At 34.0% G+C, this 26,171-nt stretch overlaps 1 protein-coding gene across 13 annotated transcripts in view; it reads left to right on the top strand.

Annotated features, from left to right (window-relative positions):
- Positions 1 to 26,171, top strand: part of ADGRL2 (adhesion G protein-coupled receptor L2) — a 191,988-nt gene that overhangs the window by 149,352 nt on the left and 16,465 nt on the right. For 8 of the 13 annotated variants that reach the window (XM_035018165.1, XM_035018178.1, XM_035018166.1 and 5 more), the window contains exons 7-16: positions 152 to 255; positions 1,119 to 1,304; positions 2,145 to 2,183; positions 5,048 to 5,231; positions 15,324 to 15,449; positions 15,716 to 15,921; positions 17,023 to 17,196; positions 18,373 to 18,582; positions 19,521 to 19,741; positions 21,061 to 21,127. In XM_035018165.1, coding sequence (XP_034874056.1) covers positions 152 to 255; positions 1,119 to 1,304; positions 2,145 to 2,183; positions 5,048 to 5,231; positions 15,324 to 15,449; positions 15,716 to 15,921; positions 17,023 to 17,196; positions 18,373 to 18,582; positions 19,521 to 19,741; positions 21,061 to 21,127 — 1,517 coding nt within the window. The remainder of the gene's footprint in view (positions 1 to 151; positions 256 to 1,118; positions 1,305 to 2,144; positions 2,184 to 5,047; positions 5,232 to 15,323; positions 15,450 to 15,715; positions 15,922 to 17,022; positions 17,197 to 18,372; positions 18,583 to 19,520; positions 19,742 to 21,060; positions 21,128 to 26,171) is intronic. The other 5 variants (XM_035018168.1, XM_035018176.1, XM_035018171.1 and 2 more) reach the window with 1 other exon arrangement.

The raw sequence follows: 26,171 nt of genomic DNA, 5'->3' as shown, positions 1-26,171 counted from the left end.
TACTGTTTATAATCTGCATTATACCCTGCTCTTTGTCAGCTATTGTCAACCACTTCCATTAGCGTTTATTCAAAATTTAACATGCAGTGTAGTATCATCGTAGCTGATTTCCCGAATGCATGCAGAAAAATGGTTTCAATTTCTGTTGTAGGAACTGCCTCCTATCTCTGCATGGTTTCCACTGGAACATGGAACCCTAAGGGCCCTGATCTTAGCAACTGTACCTCACACTGGGTAAATCAGCTGGCTCAGAAGGTTGGTTGGAACCTTTTAATATGATACACATTGGTGATTAAGGGCTTTAACGTCTAACATAAATAATTTAGCTTTGTATGTTAAAACCGGCTTCATCGCTCTTTGTTCAGTATTAAAAAAAATTATGCATAGTTTTGTCTGTAAACTATTTATTCAAAGTTTCATATGTTTTGGGGCATGCTGTTTTCTATGTTGAGCTTTTTAATGAGTAGATACTTGCTTAATTTCTTTCTTTTTAATTTCATTCATATTCAGTTTGTTCTGTTTCTTTTGATGTTTTAAGACAAATGGTCCATCGGCCTAATAAATCAAGTACCATTAAGTTTGAAACTGAATCCACAGAATGCAAGCAGATGTTTATATCACAAGATGATTATGATAGAATAAGTAAAAACGACTTTAAAAGGCATTAGTAACTTTAATATTACAATGCAGTGCAGTGACATTTTAGTTTCTCCTTCGTCATCTACCTTTCTGAAATGCAAGCAAGCAGTAGATAATAACTCCCAGTATCGTACTGATTACATTCTGATTTAAATTTCTGGATCATTGGAAAAAATAAATAAGATTTTTAAACAGCAGTTTCAAATGGTGGCAGTGAAATGAGAAAGCTGTCTGAAACTTTAAAAAGGATTTCTGGTTTTCTTCTTTTCTTTTAAATGTCTGGTTAAGAATTTTTGTGTGCTGAGAATCTAAGAACCTTTAATCATCTGAAATGAGGAGAAAGTTATTGGTCTCAAAGTTGCAGGTTTTGACATATTTGCAAATGTGTCTCTCACCACAACAAAGATACTCAGGAAAAGAACAAGAAGCCGCAAACAGGACAAGAAATCATACTGAGATAATATAAATTGTCATTTCAGATCAGAAGTGGAGAAAATGCTGCTAGCCTTGCCAACGAACTGGCTAAACATACCAAAGGGCCGGTGTTTGCTGGGGATGTGAGTTCTTCAGTGAGATTGATGGAGCAGTTGGTGGACATTCTTGATGCACAGCTGCAGGAACTGAAACCTAGTGAAAAGGATTCCGCTGGACGGAGTTATAACAAGGTAGGTAGGAATTTCCTGTTATTTAATCAGACATTTTGTATGGCAGCTCTTGATTCCTCTAGCAACGGACTGCCAAACCTCTGGCCCCCTTGACATATACTCAGAAACAACATTTCTAATTTGGTCAAATTTCCCAAGAAAGAATTAACAGCTGAGAAAGGAACAACATGGCAAAAAAAAAAAAAAAAAAAAAAATTAAAATCTCTGAGGGAGATTTTAGTTGGTGGCAGACATTGCCTGATTGTGTTCAGTACTCCCACTTAAAAATGCATTATCTGCATTTGGAGAGATTATGTGTTATACATCTCATATAATCTGTACACTAATACATGCAACTCTTATGTTTCCACTAAAATTGCGACGCATAGGGGAATGTCAGCCACTGTAATGCTTCTTTCAATTGCAGGTTTTGGGAGAAGGGCAAGTTTCCCTCTCTAGGAGGATAGTGTGTTAGTGCTATTAATTTTTCCTAATATGACAAAAATTCAGTAGTTATTTTAACCATACTATAAAATAATCATAGGAGATTCATATTAAGCCAAACCCAGGGCTAATACGGTGTTATAGGGTTAAAAAAATAGACATTTTTGTTTCTTTTAACCACATATTTTGTCTCTGGTTTTATTGTGATACTTTGGATTAGGACACTTAATAAAATGCAGCTATGAACTATAAACATGCAGTTTTGGCAATCGGTATAAACTCATAAAAATCCAGAGGACTACCATGCATAATAAACTTTGAAATCAGGAATGCCAGCCTAAGTTTTGAGGATTTCTTTTTTCCTCACTTTCAACAGATAAAATCTAACCTCTGATTTTCTTTTCTTTTACTAAAAAGCTCCAAAAACGAGAGAAGACATGCAGGGCTTACCTTAAGGTATCTCTCCTGTGCTGTCACCCTGCTTTCTCCCTTCTTCAGCTACCTGCCACGCTTTATCATCTTGCTGCATGATCCAATGTATTTCAGTCTTTGATAGTTATATAATGTGCCCCATATCAGCTGTACAAATGTTGGCTCTTCTCAGGTATATTACTCTCAGAATAAGCAAATAATTTACCTTTATAATTTTTGCTCTTTTTCCATTCATCCAAACATACAAGAATTTTAATGAAATATCCTCTGAATTGGAAAGTAATCATGTAGTCTCTCTGTTTCCTGTTGTCATCTCTGTGGATTAAACAACAACATGAGTGAAACAGCTATGATATATTCTTGGCAGTTTATCATATCAAAGACTGTATAGTCATAATGTATGTGCATGAAAAAGTCACTGCTTTCTTATCTCTGTGGTGTACTCTTAAATAAAATAGGCTTTGTCCTGAAATTTTTAGGAGTCATTTCTAGAATCAGGTTAATATGGGGATGGGTTACTAGAAATGAAATATAAATAATGTGACAGTGTTATCAATGTATGTTCTATGTTGGTTTTTATCAGGCTAATAGAAACAGAAAGCCACTGTTGGGCTCAGAATCCTTGTTCACTCCGGCCGGTTTTTCTCCCTGGTATATCCAAGTAATAGGAAACATGCTGAGGCGAACAGTGGACTATGCCATGCTAGTTCTGTGGGATAGATCAGAATAATATTACCAGCTTGCGTTTTGTTTTATTATGTGAATTTTAGACGTTTTTTTGGGGGTGATAGTTATTTTCTAATCGTTCTCATCTGAGGACCGTATCCTTAGTAAATCCAGCCTTGAAGAACTTACCCGTATACATATGACAACAAAACAAAAGAAGCTTGTAGTTTTGTAGAGTAGAGGTTATTCAAAAGCCATAACTACCAGTTTTGGTTGGCAAGCTCTAGGAAAAAAAAAAAAAAGAACGGCACGTCACTAGTTCGTAATAGACATTGTTGGACCTGAGAACTTTACAAGAAAAGGTGGTGGGAAATTCTGTTTTTAAGTAGTAATATTCTGAATGTTCTTTTTAGCCTGTTTAATGAGGGCAAAGAAGTAACTGCTGGAGTGTATAGAATTTGTCATATTGAAATTTTCAGTTCACCTTTAAGGTATTAGTTAATGTGTGAAATGTAATAATTGGTATGTTGCCCAGGACATATGCTCAGTGGGAAAAGAATAGCTTTTTTTCTTTGGCAGGGAGAGACTACTTAAGGAATATGATTAGGCTAATGATCATTTTTGATTCCACTAGAAAAGTACAAACGATAATAAATAAGGAGCGTTTCAAATTAATAAAAAGCATGTCATCAGCGAGTTATGTGTATATGTAGTAAGTTTCAGCATGACCTTAATTTCTGACCAGTGTCATTTTCAGTATCTCTCAAATGAGCTTCTCTGCTGAGATAAGACTAATAAAACTCCTTAAATTACAAATCAGAAGCTGACTTACACTATGCAAATGAAGCGAGTTCCCACTTTGTGACAGAGGATTCATTTGTAACTTAGATTAGAGACTCCAGTCTGTATTTCTTGGTGGCTAATGAATCTGGCCTCGGCAGACCAATTTCTGTTCCACTCTAGTTAATGGTTGCATCAGTATCACTGTGAACATTTTGACTATTCTACCTCCCATTAGAGAGACAAAAAAGCCTTTAACGCCACTTGGAAGTATCTTCCCCTGCCAGGAAGGTCGTGGTGGCGCACAAGGCAGACCGAACGAGGATATTAAGATGGATTAAGATAATTAATCGTATTCTGACAGTAGCTTCAAACAACTTTTCCCTCTGCTTACTTCAATATCATACCTCAAACTAGTAATTTCTGTTGTTGTTCTTTGCACAATGTATGTTCTTTTCCCTCAGTGATTACCAGTAGATCAAAACAATTTATATATGGTCTTAATGACATATTATAGCTAGGTAAATGGGATAGAGTAAATAAACTTAGTGATTTCAGCTATGCAAGGCATAGTCCATGAATAACTATAGTATCAGTACAAAAGCCTGTCTTCAATTGCTTAACTGACTGGGTTTTATTTTTTATTTAATGTTATTTTGCATGGTAATAAACTAAACCTAAACAGATGAACATGTACAACTTGGATGTTTATGAAGACTTTATTCTACTTTTCTTAAATTCATTAAAATCTTTCATTAAATTATTTTCATTAAATTATTGGTATAGGCTTTAAGCGTTTCGATCTCTTGATTCTTTTAAAAACGGATCATTGTTTATGAACCAAGGTATACTCTCAAGTGTTTTCTAGCTGGACAGGGATTTAGGAGAGTGAAATATTCACAGATAATATAAAAACCTTGAAATCAACTTGGTTTTTCCCCAGTGGTCATAAGTAGACAATGTTACAAGGCATAATTCTGGTTATTATTTTAGTTCAGGTTCCAAAAAACAGTATGGTGTAACTTTCAAGCATAGGTATCAGGCTATTCCAGAGACATCAGTGTTTTCTGTTTAGAACATTTAAACCTTGAGGTTATAAATAGGAGACACCGTGTATGTACCAGTAATACCTCAGGGCAAGAGCTGACATTGGTTGTGTCTCTTTGACAATCGGGATATTGTTAGGTAAGTATCAACAAGCCATCTTTTCACATTTACCCTTTATAATCAAATAGCAGTCTGCTGATCTGCAGTTAGTTTTATTTTGAGATGGTAAGATATGTTCCTAGTTGGCCAGGTATAGGTGTTCAAGTGTTCTTCCATCTTGAAATAAGAGTAAATCATCGTGACAGATAAATACTACAATTGTCACTAGTCAGTGATTGAAAATCGGCTTGGTACTAAAGCAGTCGAAACTAATGGTAGTTTTCTAATGGATGCAGGCAATTGTGGACACAGTGGACAATCTTCTGAGACCTGAAGCTTTGGAATCATGGAAACACATGAATTCTTCTGAACAGGCTCATACGGCAACAATGTTACTTGATACATTGGAAGAAGGAGCTTTTGTCCTGGCTGACAATCTTGTAGAACCAACCAGGGTCTCAATGCCTACAGAAAATATTGGTAAGTGAATCCATTTGTCAGGGTTAATTTTGATTTAGAAGATACATGCGTCAGAGAATGGTGCTTCCCTTCTGAATCTGTTCTTTCCCAAGGCCAAACTTCTCTTTTCTCAAATTATTATTGATCCCACTTCATAAAATTAATGCAAAAGCTGAAATCTGTCTGTATCTTTTAAAAGTTGGTTTTATGTAGGTTTTTTTTCCCCCAACTGAAAAATCATTAAATGAAAGAAGCTTAGAGTACTTAAATGCCAGAATATGGATTGCGTAAGTAATGAAAGTGCTTGCTGTGGAACTGTGGCAAATGCTTTTCCATTTTATATAATATGTTCCTAATGAATTTAAATTACTTTCTGGAATGTGTTCTCCCAGTCAAATATTTTAGACACACAGAATTTGATCCAAATGTTTATACTAAACACAACTGCCTTCAGGTGAAAATGTGGTCAGCGAACTACATCTCCCATAATGTAGACTATACATGCTTCATAGATTGCAGAATAGCTGCAGATAGTTTTGAAGCATTTAAATTTAGAATTTAAATGCTGGCCATGAGAGGAATTCAGTTTTGATGATATTTGAAAAAAAATTACAGTAAGTACAGTACAATTATATTCATTTAGGCTTGACTGATTTAGAATTGTTGGTTATTCAGAGAGGTTGAACTCAAATGAGATTTATAATGTCTTAGTAAAGTAAAAAAGTTTCCCAAGCATTAATGTAAAGAAAAGAAAAGCCAAAAGGGAACACAGACGACTCTTCCCACCGAAAGAGCGCACTGGCACAGCAGATACTGAATGAGGTATTGCTCTGTGAGATACCGTATCTCATTGCCTGATTGTGCCTGCCTAAATCATGGGACTTTGTATTTTAAAATGCAGAAAATAAAGATGTATAGAATCAGATTATGATAAATGAATTTAAATTCAAAACCTTAAGTTTATTTTAAATAACTGAATTTTTAGAAAGAAAAAAACTATTAAAATCATGTTTTATGTACTGTGAGTTTTGGGGATGATAAATAATTCAATAACTTCAAATTAAATGAAGTCAAGATACATAATTTGGCTGGCTGTGATCTGGGATACCAGTCATAGGGAAAATGATGCTCTACCATAGCTTTAGTAGTAATACAAAATGAATAAAGCTCCCTGTTTCTGTCTAAAGCTTTCATTATATTTGGTTAATTTATTTGCTGGTCTCATAAAATTCCTAGGATGTACATTGAGCAGTTCTTCTCAAATTTTCCCAGCGATATAACTGTAAGGATAAAAGAGTATAAACTTGATCATCTTAGAGGATGAATCATAGAAAGTATTATCTGAAGTGGCATGTTTTGGCCTACATTTGTTTTCAGAATCTTCCAATGGCTATTTTTAAAAAACACCTAATATTTCCCTCCTACATCCTCTCAAAGTGTGCAAGAATATTTGATGGGCCAGGGTGACATGCTGTGCCCCCATCAGCTTCACATATGTAGGACACACTATTATTAGATATCTGAGATATTTCTACACCAGTTTGAGACAGTCTGAAAATGTAAATGTCCAGGAATATATTTTTTCTAAAACCTGTTTTTCAGAATTCTAAAGGATCAATCTTCACACTGATTTTTTTAAAAATTTTAACAAAAAAAGATGCGGCACCTGGCTAGGTCAGTCAGTAGAGCATGTTACTCTTGATCTCGGGGTTGTGAGTTTGAGCCCCACATTGGGTGTAGAGATTACTTAAAAAACTAAAAGAGTCTTGAAAATTTTTAAAAAGAACATTGTGAGTAAAGATTCTTATAGAATGTAGTACACATTTTACTGACTTCTCAAAAATAATGCCCTAACTTACCATATGCATGTAGATTACCCAAGAATTATCAGTACGAAAGTCATTTTACATTTTCTAGCATAGTTATGTCTTTGTTTTGTTTGTTTCTAAAATACAGTTTTGTGGCAAATATCATCCATGATTTAGTATGAGGAAAGCATTTACCTTTTTTCCTAGAACTTGTTTTTTTTTTAGACATGAGGACTAAAATAGCCTATTATTCCTTTATCTCCTCACTTTCCTGAAGCTCTTATCTAAATTTAGGGCATGGCTACAATATCTTAGGTTATTAAGACAATTTGATTTACTCCTTAGTGATTTCTCCTTGAATCCCTAGTTTAACTTCATTGTGTGATTTACCCTTATAATACATGACCTCATAAAAATGGTACAATTATATCTGTTATAAATATATCTGATTATAGCTTTTTCAAGTCAACTTGGAGATATAATCTATATACAATACAAGCAGTTGTCGTTAAGTGTGCAGTTGATGAGTTTTGAAAAATGCACACTATGTGACCAACAGCATGGCCAACATTCTGTCACCCCAGAGGAGCCTTTTATTCTCTTGCTGTAGATCTCCTCATACCCCCAGCCCCAGGTGACCACTGATCTGTTTTCTGTCACTGTAATTTAATTTTGCCTTCTCTGGACCTTTAGGTGAATGGTATCATACAATATGTACTCTTTTTGATCATGCATTTTTACACAGAATAATGTTTTTGAGATTCATCTGTGTTGGTAGGAGCATCTGTAGTTCAATCCTTCTTGTTGCTGAGTAGTATTCCATTATAAGGAAACACCACTATTTGTGTTTTCACTCTATTAGGCGCTTACATCATTTCCACTTTTTCACTGTTATTTGTAATGCTGCCATTTTCCCAAGTGGTTGTACCATTTCATACTCCTAACTGCTGTGAGACTTCCAGTTACTCCACATCCTCACTAACATTTAGGATGGTCAGTCCTTTTAATTTTAGCCATTTGAGTGGTTTGTAATGTCATTGCATCCTGGTTCTATTTTGCATTTATAGAATTGCTAAGTTGCTTATTGCTGATAACTATTCAACTCTTACGTGCTTATGGGCCATTCATGTATCCTTTTGTGAAGTGTCCATATATTTTGCCCATTTCTAATAGGACTGTTTTTCTTCTTAATAATGAGATTCTTAATATATTCCTTATATAAGTCTTGCTGGATATATGTACTGTGAATATTTTCCCTCGGCACGTGACGTTTCTTTTTCTTTTTTTTCTTTTTTTCTTTTTTATTTATTTATTTTTTTATTTGAGAGAGAGAATGAGACAGAGAGAACGAGCACGAGATGGGGGAGGGTCAGAAGGAGAAGCAGGCTCCCCGCCAAGCAGGGAGCCCGATGCGGGACTCGATCCTGGGACTCCCATCCTGGGACTCCAGGATCATGACCTGAGCCGAAGGCAGTCGCTTAACCAACTGAGCCACCCAGGCGCCCTCTTTTTATTTTCTTAATGACATCTTAAGAGGAGCAGAAGTTTTTCATGTTGCTAAAAAATTACCCACCTTCAACAATGTCTAGTTAATCCTATTTCACTCATTCCTTTCACCATTATATTTTAAAGCAAATTTTAACATGCTATCATTACTGTAAATACCTTACTATGCATCCTGTGCTTTAAAAAAAAAAACACGTCATTTTCATACTTTTAAAAATTAACAAAAATAGGTTCAAAAGATAACAAAAGTATGTTTAAATTTACTTCATTTTTGTAAATTTGTTAATACTTAATTTGCTTTGACCAGGATACAGACAAGTCCATGTGGTACATTTGATACGTTGCTTAAGTCATTTCTCTCCACATCTTTTTTTAAAAAACATTTTCCTTTTTTTGAAGAAATTGAGCAGATGATTTGTACTATGAAATTTCCCACATTCTGGATTTGGCTGTTTTCATCCCCGTTGTATCATTTTACATGACTGATATATACTGTAATTGGATCTAGAGCTTGATCAGGTCAGGTTTAAGTTTGTTTCTTCATTTGTTTTCTCCAAGAACTTTCCAATGCATCCTGCAGAAAAGGCACGTGTTAGGTTGTCTTTCTTTGTGACTTTATGATTGATTAGGTGGTTTAGGTGTTGTCAGCCTAATCCATCCATTATAAAATTCTCTATCATTTATTTTCCCATTTATTTTAGACTTAGTTATATTGTGGTAACAAAAACCCCAAAGTCACAGCCGCTCACAACAGCAAAGGCTTACACTCCTTCAAGCCATGTCACCATTGAGGCTCGGCTTTGGCTGTGGGACCTGTCATCTTTAGTCAGCTCCATATTGTTTGTAACTTGGATTCAGGCTGATGGAGCCTACCTAGAATGTTGTGGATCTTCTGGCAGAGGTCATAATTTTTCCTATGTGTTCTCTTTTCTTCCTCTCTCCTCTCATTGCAGCCACTACTCGGTAATGAATTTGAAAAATACAAGGACAGAAAAATATATTAAAATACTATCTACAGCATTGGTTGTGAGGGAGGCTTTCCTATGAATGAAGTGTATTCAGTGTCAGGAAATCTGTTGTACAAGGCATATATTATTTCAAGCATACAGAATATATAGGTACAGAGAATATCATAATCTGTATTCCGGAGCGCCTGGGTGGCTCAGTTGGTTAAGCGACTGCCTTCGGCTCAGGTCATGATCCTGGAGTCCCGGGATCGAGTCCCACATCGGGCTCTCTGCTCAGCAGGGAGTCTGCTTCTCCCTCTGACCCTCCTCCCTCTCATGCTCTCTGTCTCTCATTCTCTCTGTCTCAAATAAATAAATAAAATCTTAAAAAAAAAAAAAATCTGTATTCCAGTCACTCAACTGAGCCACATCTTAGTATTGTACCTTATTTGCTTCACATTTGGGGGGGAATAAATAGTTACCGATAATGTCTGAGTCCTCTGGATCCCCTCCTACTTGATCAGATCAAGAGGGTGTAACCTTTCCTTAGGAAGCTTTTTTTTTTTTTTTTTTTCTAATTTTGCTCTACAGCTATGTACATTTAACAATTGCTTTTAGTGTTCTTAACATTAATGATTTCACACTACAGATGTAGTTGTATAATTGTCCCTAGCCATTATATTTTTATACTTATGCATGTTAATATGTGCATCTCTAGTTCATTCTTTCATTTGATCTAAGATACATCACAATTATTTAACTATGCCAATGATAGGTTTTTTAGTGGCTTATGCTTTTTTGCTAATAATAAGGAAAACAGTGAAGGTTTTTGTATGTCTTTGTTCTCATGTGTATATGCCTTTCTAGACATATATGGATACACACACCTAGAAATAGAATTTTTGAATGATGGAGCATGCCCACCTTCAACTTTATTAAATACTGCCAAGTTCCTTTCTAATATTGTTACCAATTTACATTCTCACCTGTTAACACCACTGTTCTCTCCCCATCAGTCTCTTTGATAAATAACACTTTGTTATTGACATATATGTTATCGTTCTAATGGGTTGAATTGATCACATTATTGTTTTAATTTACAGTTCTCAGATTACTTAATGCCTTTTTTGGGTATTTTAGATTGCTCTCCTGTGAGTTTATTCTTCACGACTTTTACTTATGCATCTGTTTCTCTGTAGCTAATGCATCTGGACACTAATTCTTTGTAGACTATATAGTTTGAAAACGTTTATTCTGTGCATGCCTTCTTTTTTTTACTTTGTTTATGGTATCTTTTGTTTTACAGAATAATGAAGTCAAATTTATCAATCTGTTCTCTTAGGGTAGGTGCTTTTGGTATCTTATTTAAGAAATACTTTCCTTTTTGATGTCTTCAAGAAAATTTTCTCTACAGTTATACCTGTAACTTTATAAATGATCTTATATAAGCCTTCAGAAATGATAAAACTTTGCCTTTTTATAATTATGTTTTAATCTATCTGGAAATGATTTTTGTTTGTGGTATGAATGAAGAAACTAATTTGGTTTTTGTTTTCTGGGGTTTTTTTTGTTTTTGTTTTTGTTTTTTTTTTTTTGATAATGCGTTGTTTCAGTACTTTTAGTTCATAATTCATTCCTTTCCCCAGTGGTTTGTAAGGATATCTCTTTCGTTTCTATACATGTTAGAAGTGTGTTATGCATTGCTCCTTTTGTTTTTGTTTTGATAATATTATTATCTGGTGAGTTCTTTCATTTCTGCTCCTGGAGGAATTGCCTTAGCTGCTTTTGGCCTGTCTTTTCTGTATGAATTTTAAAGTCAGTTGCCAAGTTCCACAAACTCAAAAATCTTTTTTTTTTCCCCAAAAAGTCTTGCTGGAATTTTTATTAGAATTAGGTTGAAGAGAGGGTAACACACCATAAGAGACTCTTAAGTATAGAGAACAAACTGAGCATTGCTGAAGGGGAGGTGGGTGGGAGATGGGCTAAATATGGATAATGGGCATTAAAGAGGACACTTGTGATGTGCAGTGGGTGTTGTATGTAAGTGATAAATCACTAAATTCTACTCCTGAAACCAATATTACACTGTATGTTAACTAACTGGAATTTAAATAAAAAATTGAAAAAATAAAAAATAAAATATTATAAAAGAAGAATTAGGCTGAGTTTGTAGATTGATTTTGAAAGAAATTTCACAGATTTATTTACCTGTTGAAGTCTCCCAAATAAGATCTTGTATAATTCTCCATTTGTTGTTAGGTCTTCTAATAAAGTTCTGTATTTTTCCCATTAATATCTTGTACTTTTAAAAATCTGGTTTATTCTTAGATAACTTGCAGTATTTGTTTTTATTGTAAAGTATCTTTTTTTTTTAAATTACATATTCTAATTGTTTGTTGCTTGGTGTATAGGATCACAGTTGATTTTGCTGATTGCACCCTTGTTAAATTCTTTTACTTCCAATCATATATAGATGCTCTCTCAAAATTACTATGTAGTTAATTATATCTTCTGTAAATAATAAGTTTGCTTTTTTCTTCAGTCTTTACACCTTTTTTCTTTTCTTTTTTTTAAAGATTTTATTTATTTGAGAGAGAGAGAATTAACAAAAGCATGAGCAGTGACGGGGGAGGGGCAGAGGGAGAGGGAGGGCTCCATCCCCAGGGCCCAGAGATCATCACCTGAGCTGAAGGCAGACACTTAACTGACTGAGCCACCCAGGTGCCCATACACCTTTTTTCTTGAATTACTGCAAGGTCTTTTAATACGATGCTAATAAATAAAACCCCTAATAGGAATCATCCTGACTTTAGAAAGAATATTTCTTGAGTTTTTCACCATTGTTTGCCTGTACGTTTGGGTAGATAAACTTTATTTGATAACAAAACCTTTACCTGGGCAAGGATTTTTTTCTTTTCTTTTATTATTTTGTAAAGTTTTTTTTTTTTTTTTTTATTGAATGGGTTTTGAAGTTTGTTGAATTCTTTTGGTTAATAATTATTTTATTTTTAATTTCTTAATTTGGTGAATTATATTAATATATTTTCTAATGCCCTTTTGAGTTAAACTCTGTTCAGGATATTAAAAAGTGTACGTATAATTTATTAAATATTTTTGCATCCTTTTAATAAGAGAATATCCTATAATTTCTTTCCTTGTGCTGTTTCATGCATCAGAATTTTGCAAGTCTTATGAAATGAGTTGAAAAGCATTCTTTATTCTAGAGCAGTTTTTTAAGATTCAGTATATATTTAGCTATCAGTTTATTTTCTCTAATGGTCATAAACTATTAGGGTTTTTAATTTACTTTTGTCAGTTTTTTGTTTCTTGGAAGTTTTCCCTTTTGTCTGTTTTTAAATTTATTTATTGATATAAATTTATTGATTGATTAATATAAAGTTGATTATTGATTCTCTACAAAGATCTGTATTAATGATCCTTTTAAAATTCAAATTATTTTTTTTTTACTATGGATGTAATTTTTAAGCTTATGTAAATATACATTGAATGAAATTAAAGTTTGATAAGTAAATATTTGTTGAATGAAATTAACTCTTTGAGCCTGCATGGCTCTGTCCGTTAAGCGTCTGCCTTCGGCTCAGGACATGATCTCAGGGTCCTGGGATCAAATCCCAGATCGGGCTTCCTGCTCAGCAGGGAGTCTGCTTCTCCCTCTCCCTCTCCCTCTCAAATAAATAAATAAAATCTTTAAAAAGAAATTAACTCTTTGTACATGTATGTCTATATTTGGAACTTTTCATGAAAACTCAAAAGATTTCAGTCTTTCACCCTGTCTTCTGTCTTGCTTTAAGAAAAGTTAATTATTGGGGAAAATAAAAGAAAGTTAATAATTGAGAGTCCCTTTCAGTGTAAGAGTGAGGCATACATTAGATGTATATTTTTCTCTTTTCTTCCCCTACTTTTCCTCCTTCCCACACACATGGAAGAGGAGATCACCTACCTACCCACCTGCTTAATCTTTCAAAGCATAGACCAATAACATAAACATTTTAACCAGCTTTTGCAGCTTACAGAATTCTAAGATTTATATGACTCTCATTATAAACTTGCATTTCAGGTGCTTGACATGTGGTCCGATAGCTTATAAAAATCTTCGAATGTTATGATTTCATATTTACAACTAAATCTACATGTACTTTACAGAACAAATTTGTAAAAGATTTAAAAGAATAAATTATTATCCAAAAGTTACTATAATGGTATAAGTCCATATTTGTAATAAGAAAGAGGGTGGATGAATTCATCATATCTGTGTGTGTGTGTATGTACAAACACATATACACGTATTTGTCTAGGTATAGAAATAGCTATTCAAAAATATATACCAGGAGAGTGAAATTTAGAGAAAAATGTATGAACTGTATGTATTGAATTATTTTAAAAGTATTTGTTGGGGCGCCTGGGTGGCTCAGTTGGTTAAGCGACTGCCTTCGGCTCAGGTCATGATCCTGGAGTCCCGGGATCGAGTCCCGCATCGGGCTCCCTGCTCGGCAGGGAGTCTGCTTTGCCCTCCGACCCTATCCCCTCTCATGTGTTCTCTCTCATTCTCTCTCTCAAATAAATAAATAAAATCTTTAAAAAAATAAAAAATAAAAAAAATAAAAAGTATTTGTTACTTTTAGAAATCCTAACATATGAAACTAATGAATTTTGTATATAATTCCTCTAATTTCATCAACAAAATGACATTTTCTAATTACTAATATAAAATAGTTGACTTTAGTAGAAACAATAATACTTTTCCATTCTTTTCAAAACTTAAATGAGTATTGATGAATAGTGATGTAAAGTATTACACTCTTTACCGGAATTACAATAGACATGTTTATGTTGATGACCACTAAATGTACATATATATTTGAAAAAAAGTTTAACAACATTGGTCTTGTTGATTAGGTAAATGTTCTTAGTGTTATAGGTCAACCTGTTTGCCTTTCCATGATTTTTGAACTTTGGAATAAAGTATAGTGGTTGGTAAACTTACCATTAAGGCCTAAATAGTATATATTTTAGGCAATTATACCACATGGTCTAAGTTGCAAATACTTAACTGACATTATAGCACCCAGGCAGCCATAGACAATATGTGAATGAGCATACATGGATGTATTTTAATTAAACTTCATTTATGAAAAAAGGCGGCAGGCCAGATTTGGCACACAGGGCCTGTTTTGCCCAACTTAAATATATAAGCATTTATAGTTACTAGTGAGAATTAATGGGAAATTTTAGCATAATGCCAAACATTTTCTCATAAATATGCTGTGCTGGCCTCACCGTGTTTAGAAATTAGAGAAAATCAAGTATTGCAAAAAATTGAGCTGCATTATGCAATCTCATTATCTGTTAAAATGTATCATATACAAAGAAATAAATGTATACGTGCAATAAAGGCACTCAAATTTATACTTCATATTTCGTTTTGCCATTGTCAAAGAATGTTCATTGAAGAGTTATTTAATGTAAAAAGCCAAAAAATTCCTTTTGAAATATGTTTATTTTAATGATATAAATGATATAAATGAAACTTTGAAAGTTGTGCGCTTTCAGCTCATACACTGTTCGTATTCGTAGGGTAAATGTCTGGAATTAGTTGGTGACAAAAGATACAAAACTATGAAAAAGTGTTAAAATTATTATATGAAATTTTTTAGGATAGTCAAGGTTTAAGACCTCCTAATTTAGTTTGTTTATGATTTTGTTGAAATGTAACAGTAAAGTTTTCTACGTAGAAAAAAAAGCAGCAGTGGTTTTCATGCAATTATCATTTGCCTCTTTGTAGTTTAAAGAATGCCCTTTTTTCCTCCCGCTTTATCCTTTGCCTCCGTCAGTTCTGGAAGTTGCAGTACTCAGTACAGAAGGACAGGTCCAAGACTTTAAATTTCCTCTGGGCATCAAAGGAGCAGGCAGCTCAATCCAACTCTCTGCAAATACTGTCAAACAGAACAGCAGGAATGGTAAGATGGAGCAAAGTCTTAAAAATTGACAGGTTTTTTGTTCATTTAAATCTATTAATCCTAAAATGCTGGTATTTGACTCCTAATATAACAATGCTGCTTATCATTTAAAAGCAGATTTAAAATAATGCTTTACTCTTTCCCAAGAAACTTAATCTAAATAAAGTCCATAAGGATTTTTTCCCTTTTATTCTTATTTGAATGTATCTTATTTTATTCATAAGCATATTTCCTGTAAAGGCATGTGACTGTTTTTACCTTCCTAGGGCTTGCAAAGTTGGTGTTTATCATTTACCGGAGTTTGGGACAGTTTCTTAGTACAGAAAATGCAACCATAAAACTGGGTGCTGACTTTATTGGTCGGAATAGCACCATTGCAGTGAATTCCCACGTCATTTCAGTTTCAATCAATAAAGAATCCAGCCGAGTCTACTTGACAGATCCTGTTCTTTTTACCCTGCCACACATTGATGTAAGTTATATATGCTAATGAAGTACTGGAAGGCTATAAAATCAGTGAGGAAGGAAAGCAAAACTTGACGTGCTGGGGATGGGGAGAGAGGGAATGGGGAGATGGCAGAGAGGAAAGAAAAGACCTTTCCATTTGAATTTCAAATGTTGGACTAGGTCAGAGACATAAGTTTATTTAAGTCTGTGAACATAAAATTAAATGAGCCTGGTTCAGTGATTATTAGAACTTAAGTGTATTCTTAATGAAAGCTAATTCAGTAATCAACAGGAAAATGTAAATGACTGTAATTTGTTTTAGAATGAAAATTAACTCTTACCTTAACAGCAGGATAGCCGAGTATTAACTGTTAGGACTCTGCCTTTTTGGTGTGGCACACCTTTTGTTTTTGTTTTTGTTCTTTTTTATTTTACTGATCATATGTGACACAATTGTTATCAAGCATTGGGTTTTTAAAAATCTAGACTTAAAGAGATGTGATTTCTCTGCCGTGCCTTAGAATGAAGTTGGGAGTTAAATCATTACACTGTGTTGTAAGGTTGTCTGCAGAATCTTGGCTTTCCGTTACAAGCAGAGTGAATAAGTGCCCACAGATAGCCATGTGGGTCTCCAGAATTGGCAAACAAAAATAAATTTGTGCAGTCATTCTCTTACATCTGCTGCAGTTGGTTCACTCTCTTAAGAACCTTGATGTTGCTAACATGTCAGTCACTTAGAATAAAAATGGGCCCCAAATCGATTTTAAAACACTTGGTCCTTATAGAATTTTCTCAGAACAAATTCATGGGTCTAATTTTGTCAGAAAAGAAAAAAAAAATGATTCCAATGTACCATCACTATGTAAAATCATAAGACGGAAATCGTAATTGTGTAAAATGGGTCTTTCGTAATTTGGAGTACACTTTAGAGTGTTTCGGACTATAAAATCCCTTTTAAGTTAGATATCTGCCTTGTATAACATAGTCTACAGTTTTGCTGATGAAAAACTTTATAGTCCGAAACATGCAAAGTTTAATCTAAATTACCTTTTACACATATTAAACAATTGCTGTTGCCATCTTAGAGCGTAAAACCCTAATTTTATCTTGTCATTTTATTTCCCAGCCTGACAATTATTTCAATGCAAACTGCTCCTTCTGGAACTACTCAGAAAGAACTATGATGGGATATTGGTCTACCCAGGGCTGCAAGCTGGTTGACACTAATAAAACTCGTACAACGTGTGCATGCAGCCACCTAACCAATTTTGCAATTCTCATGGCCCACAGGGAAATTGCAGTAAGTATTTGCACTTCTAATTAGTAACAGAGAAAAACCTCAGAGATTCAAAACAGCTTGTATAATAGTCCCTTCTTTGGGTGCTTATCGTAACTAAAAAGCAAACAAAGTAGTGTGGATTTCTAATTGTTTCTACACTGTCCATATATCTTAGGAAGTCTTGGCACTGTATTTATTGTTACTTCTCAAAATCATGTGTTTCACAGACTCGTTCTAAGTTTTTCTCCTTTGGGCAGGTGTTTGGCAGAGGCAGTCGGGGATTTAAAAAATGAACAGCAGTAGGTCCTACAAAAGACTGAGGGCTCTAAAGTTTAACACACCCTCTTGAATGTTTGAATCTTGTTTTACAGCTTTTGTTTTAAGTTTTCCTCACAACTTTGCACACTGTGCAAAACTGCAGATTTTGAAAGGTCAGGATAGCTCTGGAATGTTTCTTCATATTCCTTTCTGTGATTAAGGGAATGATAGCCAGAAGGTAAAAATATTTTAAGAAATAGAGCATGAAGGGCGCCTGGGTGGCTTAGTCGTTAAACGTCTGCTTTCGGCTCAGCTCATGATCCCAAGGTCCTGGGATCAAGCCCCGCATCGGGCTCCCTGCTCGGCAGGAGGCCTGCTTCTTCCTCTCCACTTCTCTTACTTGTGTTCCTGCTCTCACTGTCTCTGTCTCTGTCAAATAAATAAATAAAATCTTAAAAAAAAAAAAAAGAAATAGAGCATGAAAACTCGCAGATCTATTGTGTATTTGACGCTTAGTATTTAAATAAATATCAAAACTCAAGGGGAAAATGAAAACTTAAAATTTTTTTGTTAGCCAGGAGTCATTAAGATACCAATTATTTTTAATCATAACTGAGTATCCTTTAGTCTATTATATAAATATTTGCTTATGTAGGTAATTATTTCAGCCGTTATTTTGAAATAATTGGATTCTTGCATTATTTTCTAGATAAAATCTTCCACTTTCTTAGGTCATTCTTTGGATAGAAGATAAGATTGAACTCTGTTACATAGATCAAGTTTTTTTTTTTTTTTTTTAGTTTTGAGCCCTGTTTGAACACTTAAGAATATTCATAGAGTTTGGTATTAAAAGATGAGCTACCACATGTGAAAGCTATCTTACCTTTAGTTGATGCAATGCAAGAATACTAATGTTCCTCATACTATTTTTATTTTCAGTACAAAGATGGAGTTCACGAATTACTCCTTACAGTCATCACCTGGGTGGGAATTGTCATTTCCCTTGTTTGCCTGGCTATATGCATCTTCACCTTCTGCTTTTTCCGTGGTCTGCAAAGTGATCGCAATACTATTCACAAGAACCTTTGTATCAACCTTTTCATTGCGGAATTTATTTTCCTAATAGGCATTGACAAGACGAAATACATGGTAAGCACCCCTTCAGCTTATTGTCCTTGGATCTCTGAAAATTATTATAACAGGTGTGACTCCACACATGATGCCCATATTGATATTTGACCTTATAACTTAATAAAGTTGACAATGGCGATATTGGAGGATAATTTGTAATAAATTAAAAGACAGCACAATCGTTAGGTATTATTATTATTATGAGTTAACTCATTTCTTGTACAAAGGTGCATTTGCATTTTTCTGGATTGTTATTAAGACATGTAATTTGAATAGAAGAGTGCCAGAGACACTGAAAAAATCCTATTTTTACAGTTTTCATTTTGCTTATATAGTCATTCTGACCAGTGATCATTTCTTCATCTTCTGAGCAATTTTTTCATCATCATGAGGTCTCAGTATCAGAAATAGTACTTAATAAGTAGTTAGTGCTTTACCCTGTGTTCATCTGCACTGGGATGAATTTAAGAATGCTCTGCATATGACAGGAAAAGAATGCTAGGAATTAGACCCAGGGTATTTGTCATTAAAGTGAATTTTTAAATTCTGTTACTGAAAAAATAAAAATAATATATTTGGAAACAGTTGTTCTAACAGTTGCTCTATGGAGCAAATAATGTGTAAGTAGAGTGTTCAGATTTAATAGTGGATAATTCTAGATGAGAAATTAATATATGTTTTTTTATTTACACTTAATTTCACTAAAAGTAGTTGTGTCTTACGGTGAAGAAATTTCTAGCACACCTGCCATTATACTCTATAAGCATTAAACTCTTCAAATTTGTCAAGGTTTAGAACTCATTTCCATTTGTTAAAAATTTTTTTTTTAAGAAACAGTTTAAATAATGTATTTTAAAGACAATCATGAGCACTGTCAGTGAATACTGTCTCATTTTGGGGTGGTCTGCTTGTATTCATGTGTTCTCTTTTGTGCTTCTTGTTCTTTTCCTTTCTAGATTGCTTGTCCAATATTTGCAGGACTTTTACACTTTTTCTTTTTGGCCGCTTTTGCTTGGATGTGCCTAGAAGGCGTACAGCTCTACCTGATGTTGGTTGAAGTGTTTGAAAGTGAATATTCAAGGAAGAAATATTATTATGTTGCTGGTTACTTGTTTCCTGCCACCGTGGTTGGAGTTTCAGCTGCTGTTGACTATAAGAGCTATGGAACAGAAAAAGCGTAAGTAATTGCAAGCGACCTGAGTGTTTTTCAAGTGAATAATTTTTTAAAGCCTGTTAGCTGTCAGTGAGGGTCCCTGACAGACTAAAATAGCATCTGAAAGCTTTATTGGTAAGAGAATGGGCATGCCGTGCACAAATTACAATCAAGTCTTTTGTAATTTTCTAGGTTCAGGGGATTTGTACTCTGGCGAGGCAGACTCTAAATTATGGACTTTCTTTTTAACACAAAAGATTGACCTGAAACAAATTGAAAAAGTAAATAACTTTTTGGCCTTAGAAAGATATTAAGTAAAAATTCTTCTGAACGTAAAGCATCTGACAGGTTTAACCACTCAGTTTTAACCTGATGCTTCATTAGCTCTCTTTGTGCATCCGACCCTCTAGCTAACTCTCATTCTAAATTGTGATAGTAGCACATTCCATCCCATATGTTCTACTTTGATAATATTTTATCAGGCAGTTTGAAAGGATTAAAATAAGGCACTGTCTTTCATTTATAAAAAATACAGATATTTATGGAAAATGACAAAAGGTAGACATAGCCATATTTCTGAGGATTTTATTTGCTAGGAGCATGAATTTGCCTACAAATTCTGTTTATATTTGCCTTTGATAAAATTAGTTATATAAAGATTCCTTGGACTAAAGAAAGCTTTTTGACTAAACAGATGATGAAAGACAAATAAAAGAAATTCAGTGGGGAGTCAGTGTTATATGAAAAATGAACCACTAAGTAAAATCTGTCTTAATAAGTTTATGCATCATTTACTCTAATACTATGAGTGCAATGCTTTGATTTTTTTTTTATCTCGTATTCATCCATTCCCAGTTGAGGTATTGTATTTATGCTGTACTGTTTTGAAGCAAGCATAACAGCTGAACATTTTGTTTGTCTGTTATGTTCCATAGGGTTAAACACTGTAGCTCAGATACAGATCTGAAAGGCAAATTTTGAAGATAAGAACTTTAAAATGATGAGACAATTTGGAATATTGAGTTTCAGGTTTTTCTTAGTAAAATCAGAGGTCTTAAGATTTAGGGGTTGGGTGTGGTGGGGTTGTTTATCCCATACGAGCATAATAATGTATGCCTTTACCAAATTTAAAACCTGTAATGAAAAACAGTAGGCGGAAGTAAAGAAATTACTACTCTTTACGTCACAGCCCACTCAGAATCATTAAAATTGTTCTTACCCCTGGTAAATGGAATTTCAAAGGCAAATGTAAAGATAGTTTTGTTAGATTTTCAAAATTCTATATTTTTTGTAATGTTGAGGATCCACTGAAACTTTAATGCATGCTCTTCTTTTCGTCATAGTTGCTGGCTGCATGTTGATAACTATTTTATATGGAGTTTCATTGGACCCGTTACCTTCATTATTCTGGTAAGCAGGTGCTGCTTTCCCTTCGTTTTTAGCTTGCTGCTTCTGCGGTGCGACTGAAACAAAGATAATTGGTGTTATTTTTAATTCACGCATCCAAGGATTTATAAATGTGTCTAGCCTACAGGATAAAACTACGTAGTATACCTTAAATGTTATACCATTATTGAGAGTTTATGTACTTGCTAATTAGTACTATTTTGAAAATCCTCTTTCCTCTAAAAGGTACTTTTTCTTATCTAATTTACTTTGCTACAATGTCATGTCATAATCTAAAAAAATACATTGCATGATTTGGGCTTAGTTTAATAATTAGGAATAACTGAAATGTATAGTGTATTTTGTGTTTGGGTAGTGGAGTTTTTTGCCAAGAGTTGTAGTTCAGGAAGTATGTCTTCAAAATCTGTACTATTAGCCCTGTACCAAGCTATGTGGCATTTGTAAATTAAATGACTGTTTTGTGGAATTGAAATAACATTAGCTTAATATTTATAATATTAATTTCCACGTAGTAATTTAGTACTTTTAAATAAATGCCCACACCCTAAATTCTTTTTAGGGGAAAAAAATTTTTTAAGCTTAGATTAATAAGCATTAAATCAATTTTAAACTCATTAGAAATAAAATTACTTTTCTAAGACTTTAAAATGCCAAGTAAAAATACTGGTCTTCAAGAAATTTTTTTTAAATAAATTTGATGCAAGTTAAATATAGTGACATAAGTTGTTTTTTTTTTAACTGCTTACATTACCATTAGTCAAATATTTGAAATATAGTTGAAATGGATGTAGCTAAAATATTTGGATTTCGGGATTTAAAATTTTCACTGAGTTTTAGCATTCTGTTGTTAACAGATAGATGCTATCGACCATTATAAGATTGAAAAGGAAACATAAGCAAGTTTAAATATTGCATATATCTTTTAAATACCTATTTTAAGGATTTTTTTTCTTTAAAAGAAGTGATACACATGAGCGTATTAGGATATTTCTATAGTTAACTAGTGTTTCATAAAATTGAGGAAAATATGTTAGTAGTTCAAGGAAATTTAAAACCATTTCAAATGCATGTACTTTTGTCCTTAAAATGAATTATACACTTACACAAAGCAAAATGAAAATTTGAGGTGAATGCTTGTATGAATCAAGCCAGTAAAACATTCTCAAGTGTTCCTAGAAAAGCTAATTTCTCATCAGAATTACTCAATCCAAATGGTTGCGCTAGTTTTTGTTCTTGGTTTATTTAATTTAACATAGCCTAAGCCATTCTCAAATTAAATGGTAAGCAGCTGATTTGAAGTGGCATGATCCTTAAAGACACAGGCTTCTCTTTTTTTCCCCGAGCCCTTGACTAAACGTATTGGTAACTTTGAAAATTGTAAAGACCATTTTAGAGATACCTAGTCTATAGAAGTATCATGTTAACTTCTTTTGTACTAGTTTTATTTCCATCTAAAAATAAATACTGACTTTAGAGTATTAAAATTTTTTTCACTTGGCCGAAAGACTTTAATGTTCACATATATTCAGCTTCTAGTAAGAAAAGAGGTGAAGGACATTTTATTATATTGCCCATTTACAGTGTGGGCCTACCATTATTTATTAGTCTTGTCATCATTGCTATCCTGTACCAAATCATTTAGGTTGAAATGTGAAGGGCTTTGGGGAATAGTGTTCCCAACTTAAAAAACAACAAAGAAACCCAGCAGGTTGGGGCGCCTGGGTGGCTCAGTCTTTAAGCGTCTGCCTTCGACTCAGGTCATGGTCCCAGGGTCCTGGGATCAAGCCCCCATCAGGCTCCCTGCTCAGCGGGAAGCCTGCTTCTCCCTCTCCCACGCCCCCTGCTTGTGTTCCTTCTCTCGCTGTGTCTCTCTCTGTCAAATAAATAAATAATATCTTAAAAAAAAAAACAAACACAAAAAAACCAGCCAGTAGCTGTTTTGACAGTACAGATCCTAGGAGTAATTCTTCTGCAACTGCTTTGCCCTCTAATTCTCCCAACACAGAGAGTCAGAGAGTGGTATAGAGGTGTAAAACATTGTGCATAACCTACATTGAGATCTAATATGATTGTTCAGCATATTTGTTGAATCTTAATATATTTATACCACATACATCCTTCCGATGAGAAAGGATATCTAAAAGTCAATGCAAACACAAATCTTAGTAATATAAGTTATATTTATATATTAATTTGTTTATATAAATATTTTATTTATTCTTATTTTAAAAATATATTAATATATAACAATATAATTAGTTTATAAATATATTTGTATTTATTTATATGAAAGTTATTTATGTGTATATATATTATATATATTATATAATATAGTACTCCCTTTTAAGGAGTACTCTTACAACAAAAAGTACTCATTACCGTTCCTGGAAAGTGTAGTTTTGCATTTCCAACTTTTCTGAATGGAAGCCGTTTAACTTAATAGTATTAAGTAAGTGTACGTTTTTAATAATGTTCTATGAAGAAAAATAACATGCTATGGAAGATAAAACTTCCTGCTTCGGTATTTTTATAGACTGTCTTGCCTACAGGCACTAGAGTTATTATATCTATGAGAAAAGTGCTTGTAAGTAATGAGCAGTGGGAAACCATTAGTATGCCTGAAATGGTTTAATGAAAGCTTGGATCATGACACGTCAGGAGCTGTTCTTATCATTTGGACAGCTCCATCTGCATCGTTAATAATTAATTCAGTTCAGTAAGAGTTCAGCTCACACACTCATTTGGAAGTCTTCTTCAGAGAACACCTCTCTGGCTGCTAGTCCCAGGGAGAAATCGGCTTCTGCTCGGCTAACAGCAAAGATCTGGAGATACAAGTGCAGTTTTAGAGTTGCATTTGTCAGGTAGCAAAAGCTCCAGGGAGGACAAAAAGGGTCAGAACATGTGCAGTTCAGTTAGGTTACTTCAGAGTGGTGTTTCTGTTCTTCTGTCTTACCATATCCATGTCAGCACTGCAAGCTGTGGAGTGAATTTTAAGCTGCTAAGCTCAGACGGATGTGATTCAATTGAGCAGGTTGATGACTCTAAAGCAAACTGTGTGCTCCTGTAATAGCTGGTACCCTCTGCTTTGTTGTAACTTCTTTGTATTTTCGTGTCACCAGTGTGGGTGACAGTTAGCTCTGCCATATCATCAAGTACCAAATTCTATCAGCAAATTATACTGGCAGATTATTTATACAAGGACTCATGAAATTATTATTTTGAGATAGGTATAAAAGAGTATTATTTGTCCTTAGAAGAGAAGGAATGCCCCATTTGGCAATTAACTCTATATAGCTGAATAGGAAAATCTGTTTCTTCTGAATTTGCTGTCTTTCACATAGAATTCTATTAAGAGATGCCCGTCGGGTGCCTGGGTGGCTCAGTTGGTTAAGCGACTGCCTTCGGCTCAGGTCATGATCCTGGAGTCCCGGGATCGAGTCCCGCATCGGGCTCCCTGCTCAGCGGGGAGTCCGCTTCTCCCTCTGATCCTCTTCCCTCTTACGCTCTCTGCCTCTCATTCTTTCTCTCTCAAATAAATAAATAAAATCTTAAAAAAAAAAAAAGAGATGCCCATCTACTTATTTACCTATGTATACACACACACACACACACACACACAGAGCAGAGATAAAATCTGATTAATCCCCGGATGAGTTGCCTCATCTCTAAAATTAATCATCAGTGTGGGCATTTAGGCTGGTGGGTTGGCATTCAATATTTAGCACAGTCCTAAGACTAGTGACTTCTCTGTGAATGACTGAGTAATGACATGCACTTTCCAGCTTTAGATAAGTCTTTGGATACACAGTTGTAACTCCGTCTTTTTTCTTTCTCACTGATGCATAGCACCTTTCAACCTATCTCAAAATATGTACTATGTTTAAGCTTAGTAGTATTTATGTTGGGAAGAAAAAAAAAAAAAAAAAACAAGTGGACAAAAAATGGCTGCATTGGAATTTGAGGGGAGAAAAGCAGCACTTGAACGGTAGAAACATTCTTCTCTCCCTGGCTTTTTGCCTGCTTTCCTGGAAGAAATAGGAGAAATTTCTTTGACGGTTGGGATTTCTTTTATTTTTAAAATGCATACCAAAGGCAGGAAAATAAATTGGGAAGAAGTAAAAGGGAGGAGAAAGAAATCACTTCCTGTGGTTAGAAAGGGAAAAAAAAAAGAAGCCCAAAGTTTATGGCTGGAAAGAGCCATTTATGTCATGGGGAAAATGCGAAGAAGGGAGAACTCAGAATTGCAGTCAGTACTTCATTTGAAACTAACTTTTTTTTTGCCTGTAAATAACTATTTTGGATAATAGATTTAATCAGAGATATTTCTACTTGCCCTTTAGTTTCTTGTTCTGATTCCCTTGGTTACATTTTAAGAGAACAACAAAGGAGAAGAGAGGGAAAAAATATTTTACTCTACAAAATCATGACTCTTTTATGAAGAGTGTATCACTTCCTGAAAAAGATCACAACCATTACAATATTTTTTCTATGAAAATAAATATATTTTTTTAGCAGTGGAGAGAAAGAAAGAACTCTAAAACTTCATATTAAAAATTTTTTTACACTTCAGGATTTGTTCTGTTTAATTCCGGAAAGCATTTCACTGTCATACATATTGGTGATAATATATAAAAATGTTTAATACCTAAGTGATATAAGTATCTTTTTCACTTCTTTAATAAGACTAATAAACACCTTATCAGTGAAATTTTTAATGTGGATTTGGGGAAAAGAAAAGTACCTTATGTTTAGCTTCTTTTTTTTGCCATTTTATATTATGGTTCACAGTATGTCTTGTGTGCCTTTTTTCATAACAACTTTGTCTTGAGATGATGGTATTTTGTCCTGTTGAAGATACCATTGCTTCATTATTTGTATATTTTCAAGTCATATTTCAAAGTCTAAATTAGTGTTGGATTTAACTATAAATTTCTTGGCAACGTAAGTATTAGTGCACTGGTTATAATTCTTCCATTTAGTTTTTTGAAATTGGAGAAATCACAGACATTTGTGAAACAATCTGAGTGCAAGAATCTTTCTGTGGTTT

This window comes from Mirounga leonina, unplaced genomic scaffold (assembly GCF_011800145.1).
Source record: "Mirounga leonina isolate KUSES-001 unplaced genomic scaffold, KU_Mleo_1.0 Mir_173, whole genome shotgun sequence".
Classification (NCBI taxonomy): domain Eukaryota; kingdom Metazoa; phylum Chordata; class Mammalia; order Carnivora; family Phocidae; genus Mirounga; species Mirounga leonina.
This window is presented reverse-complemented; position numbering and strand designations above follow the sequence as displayed.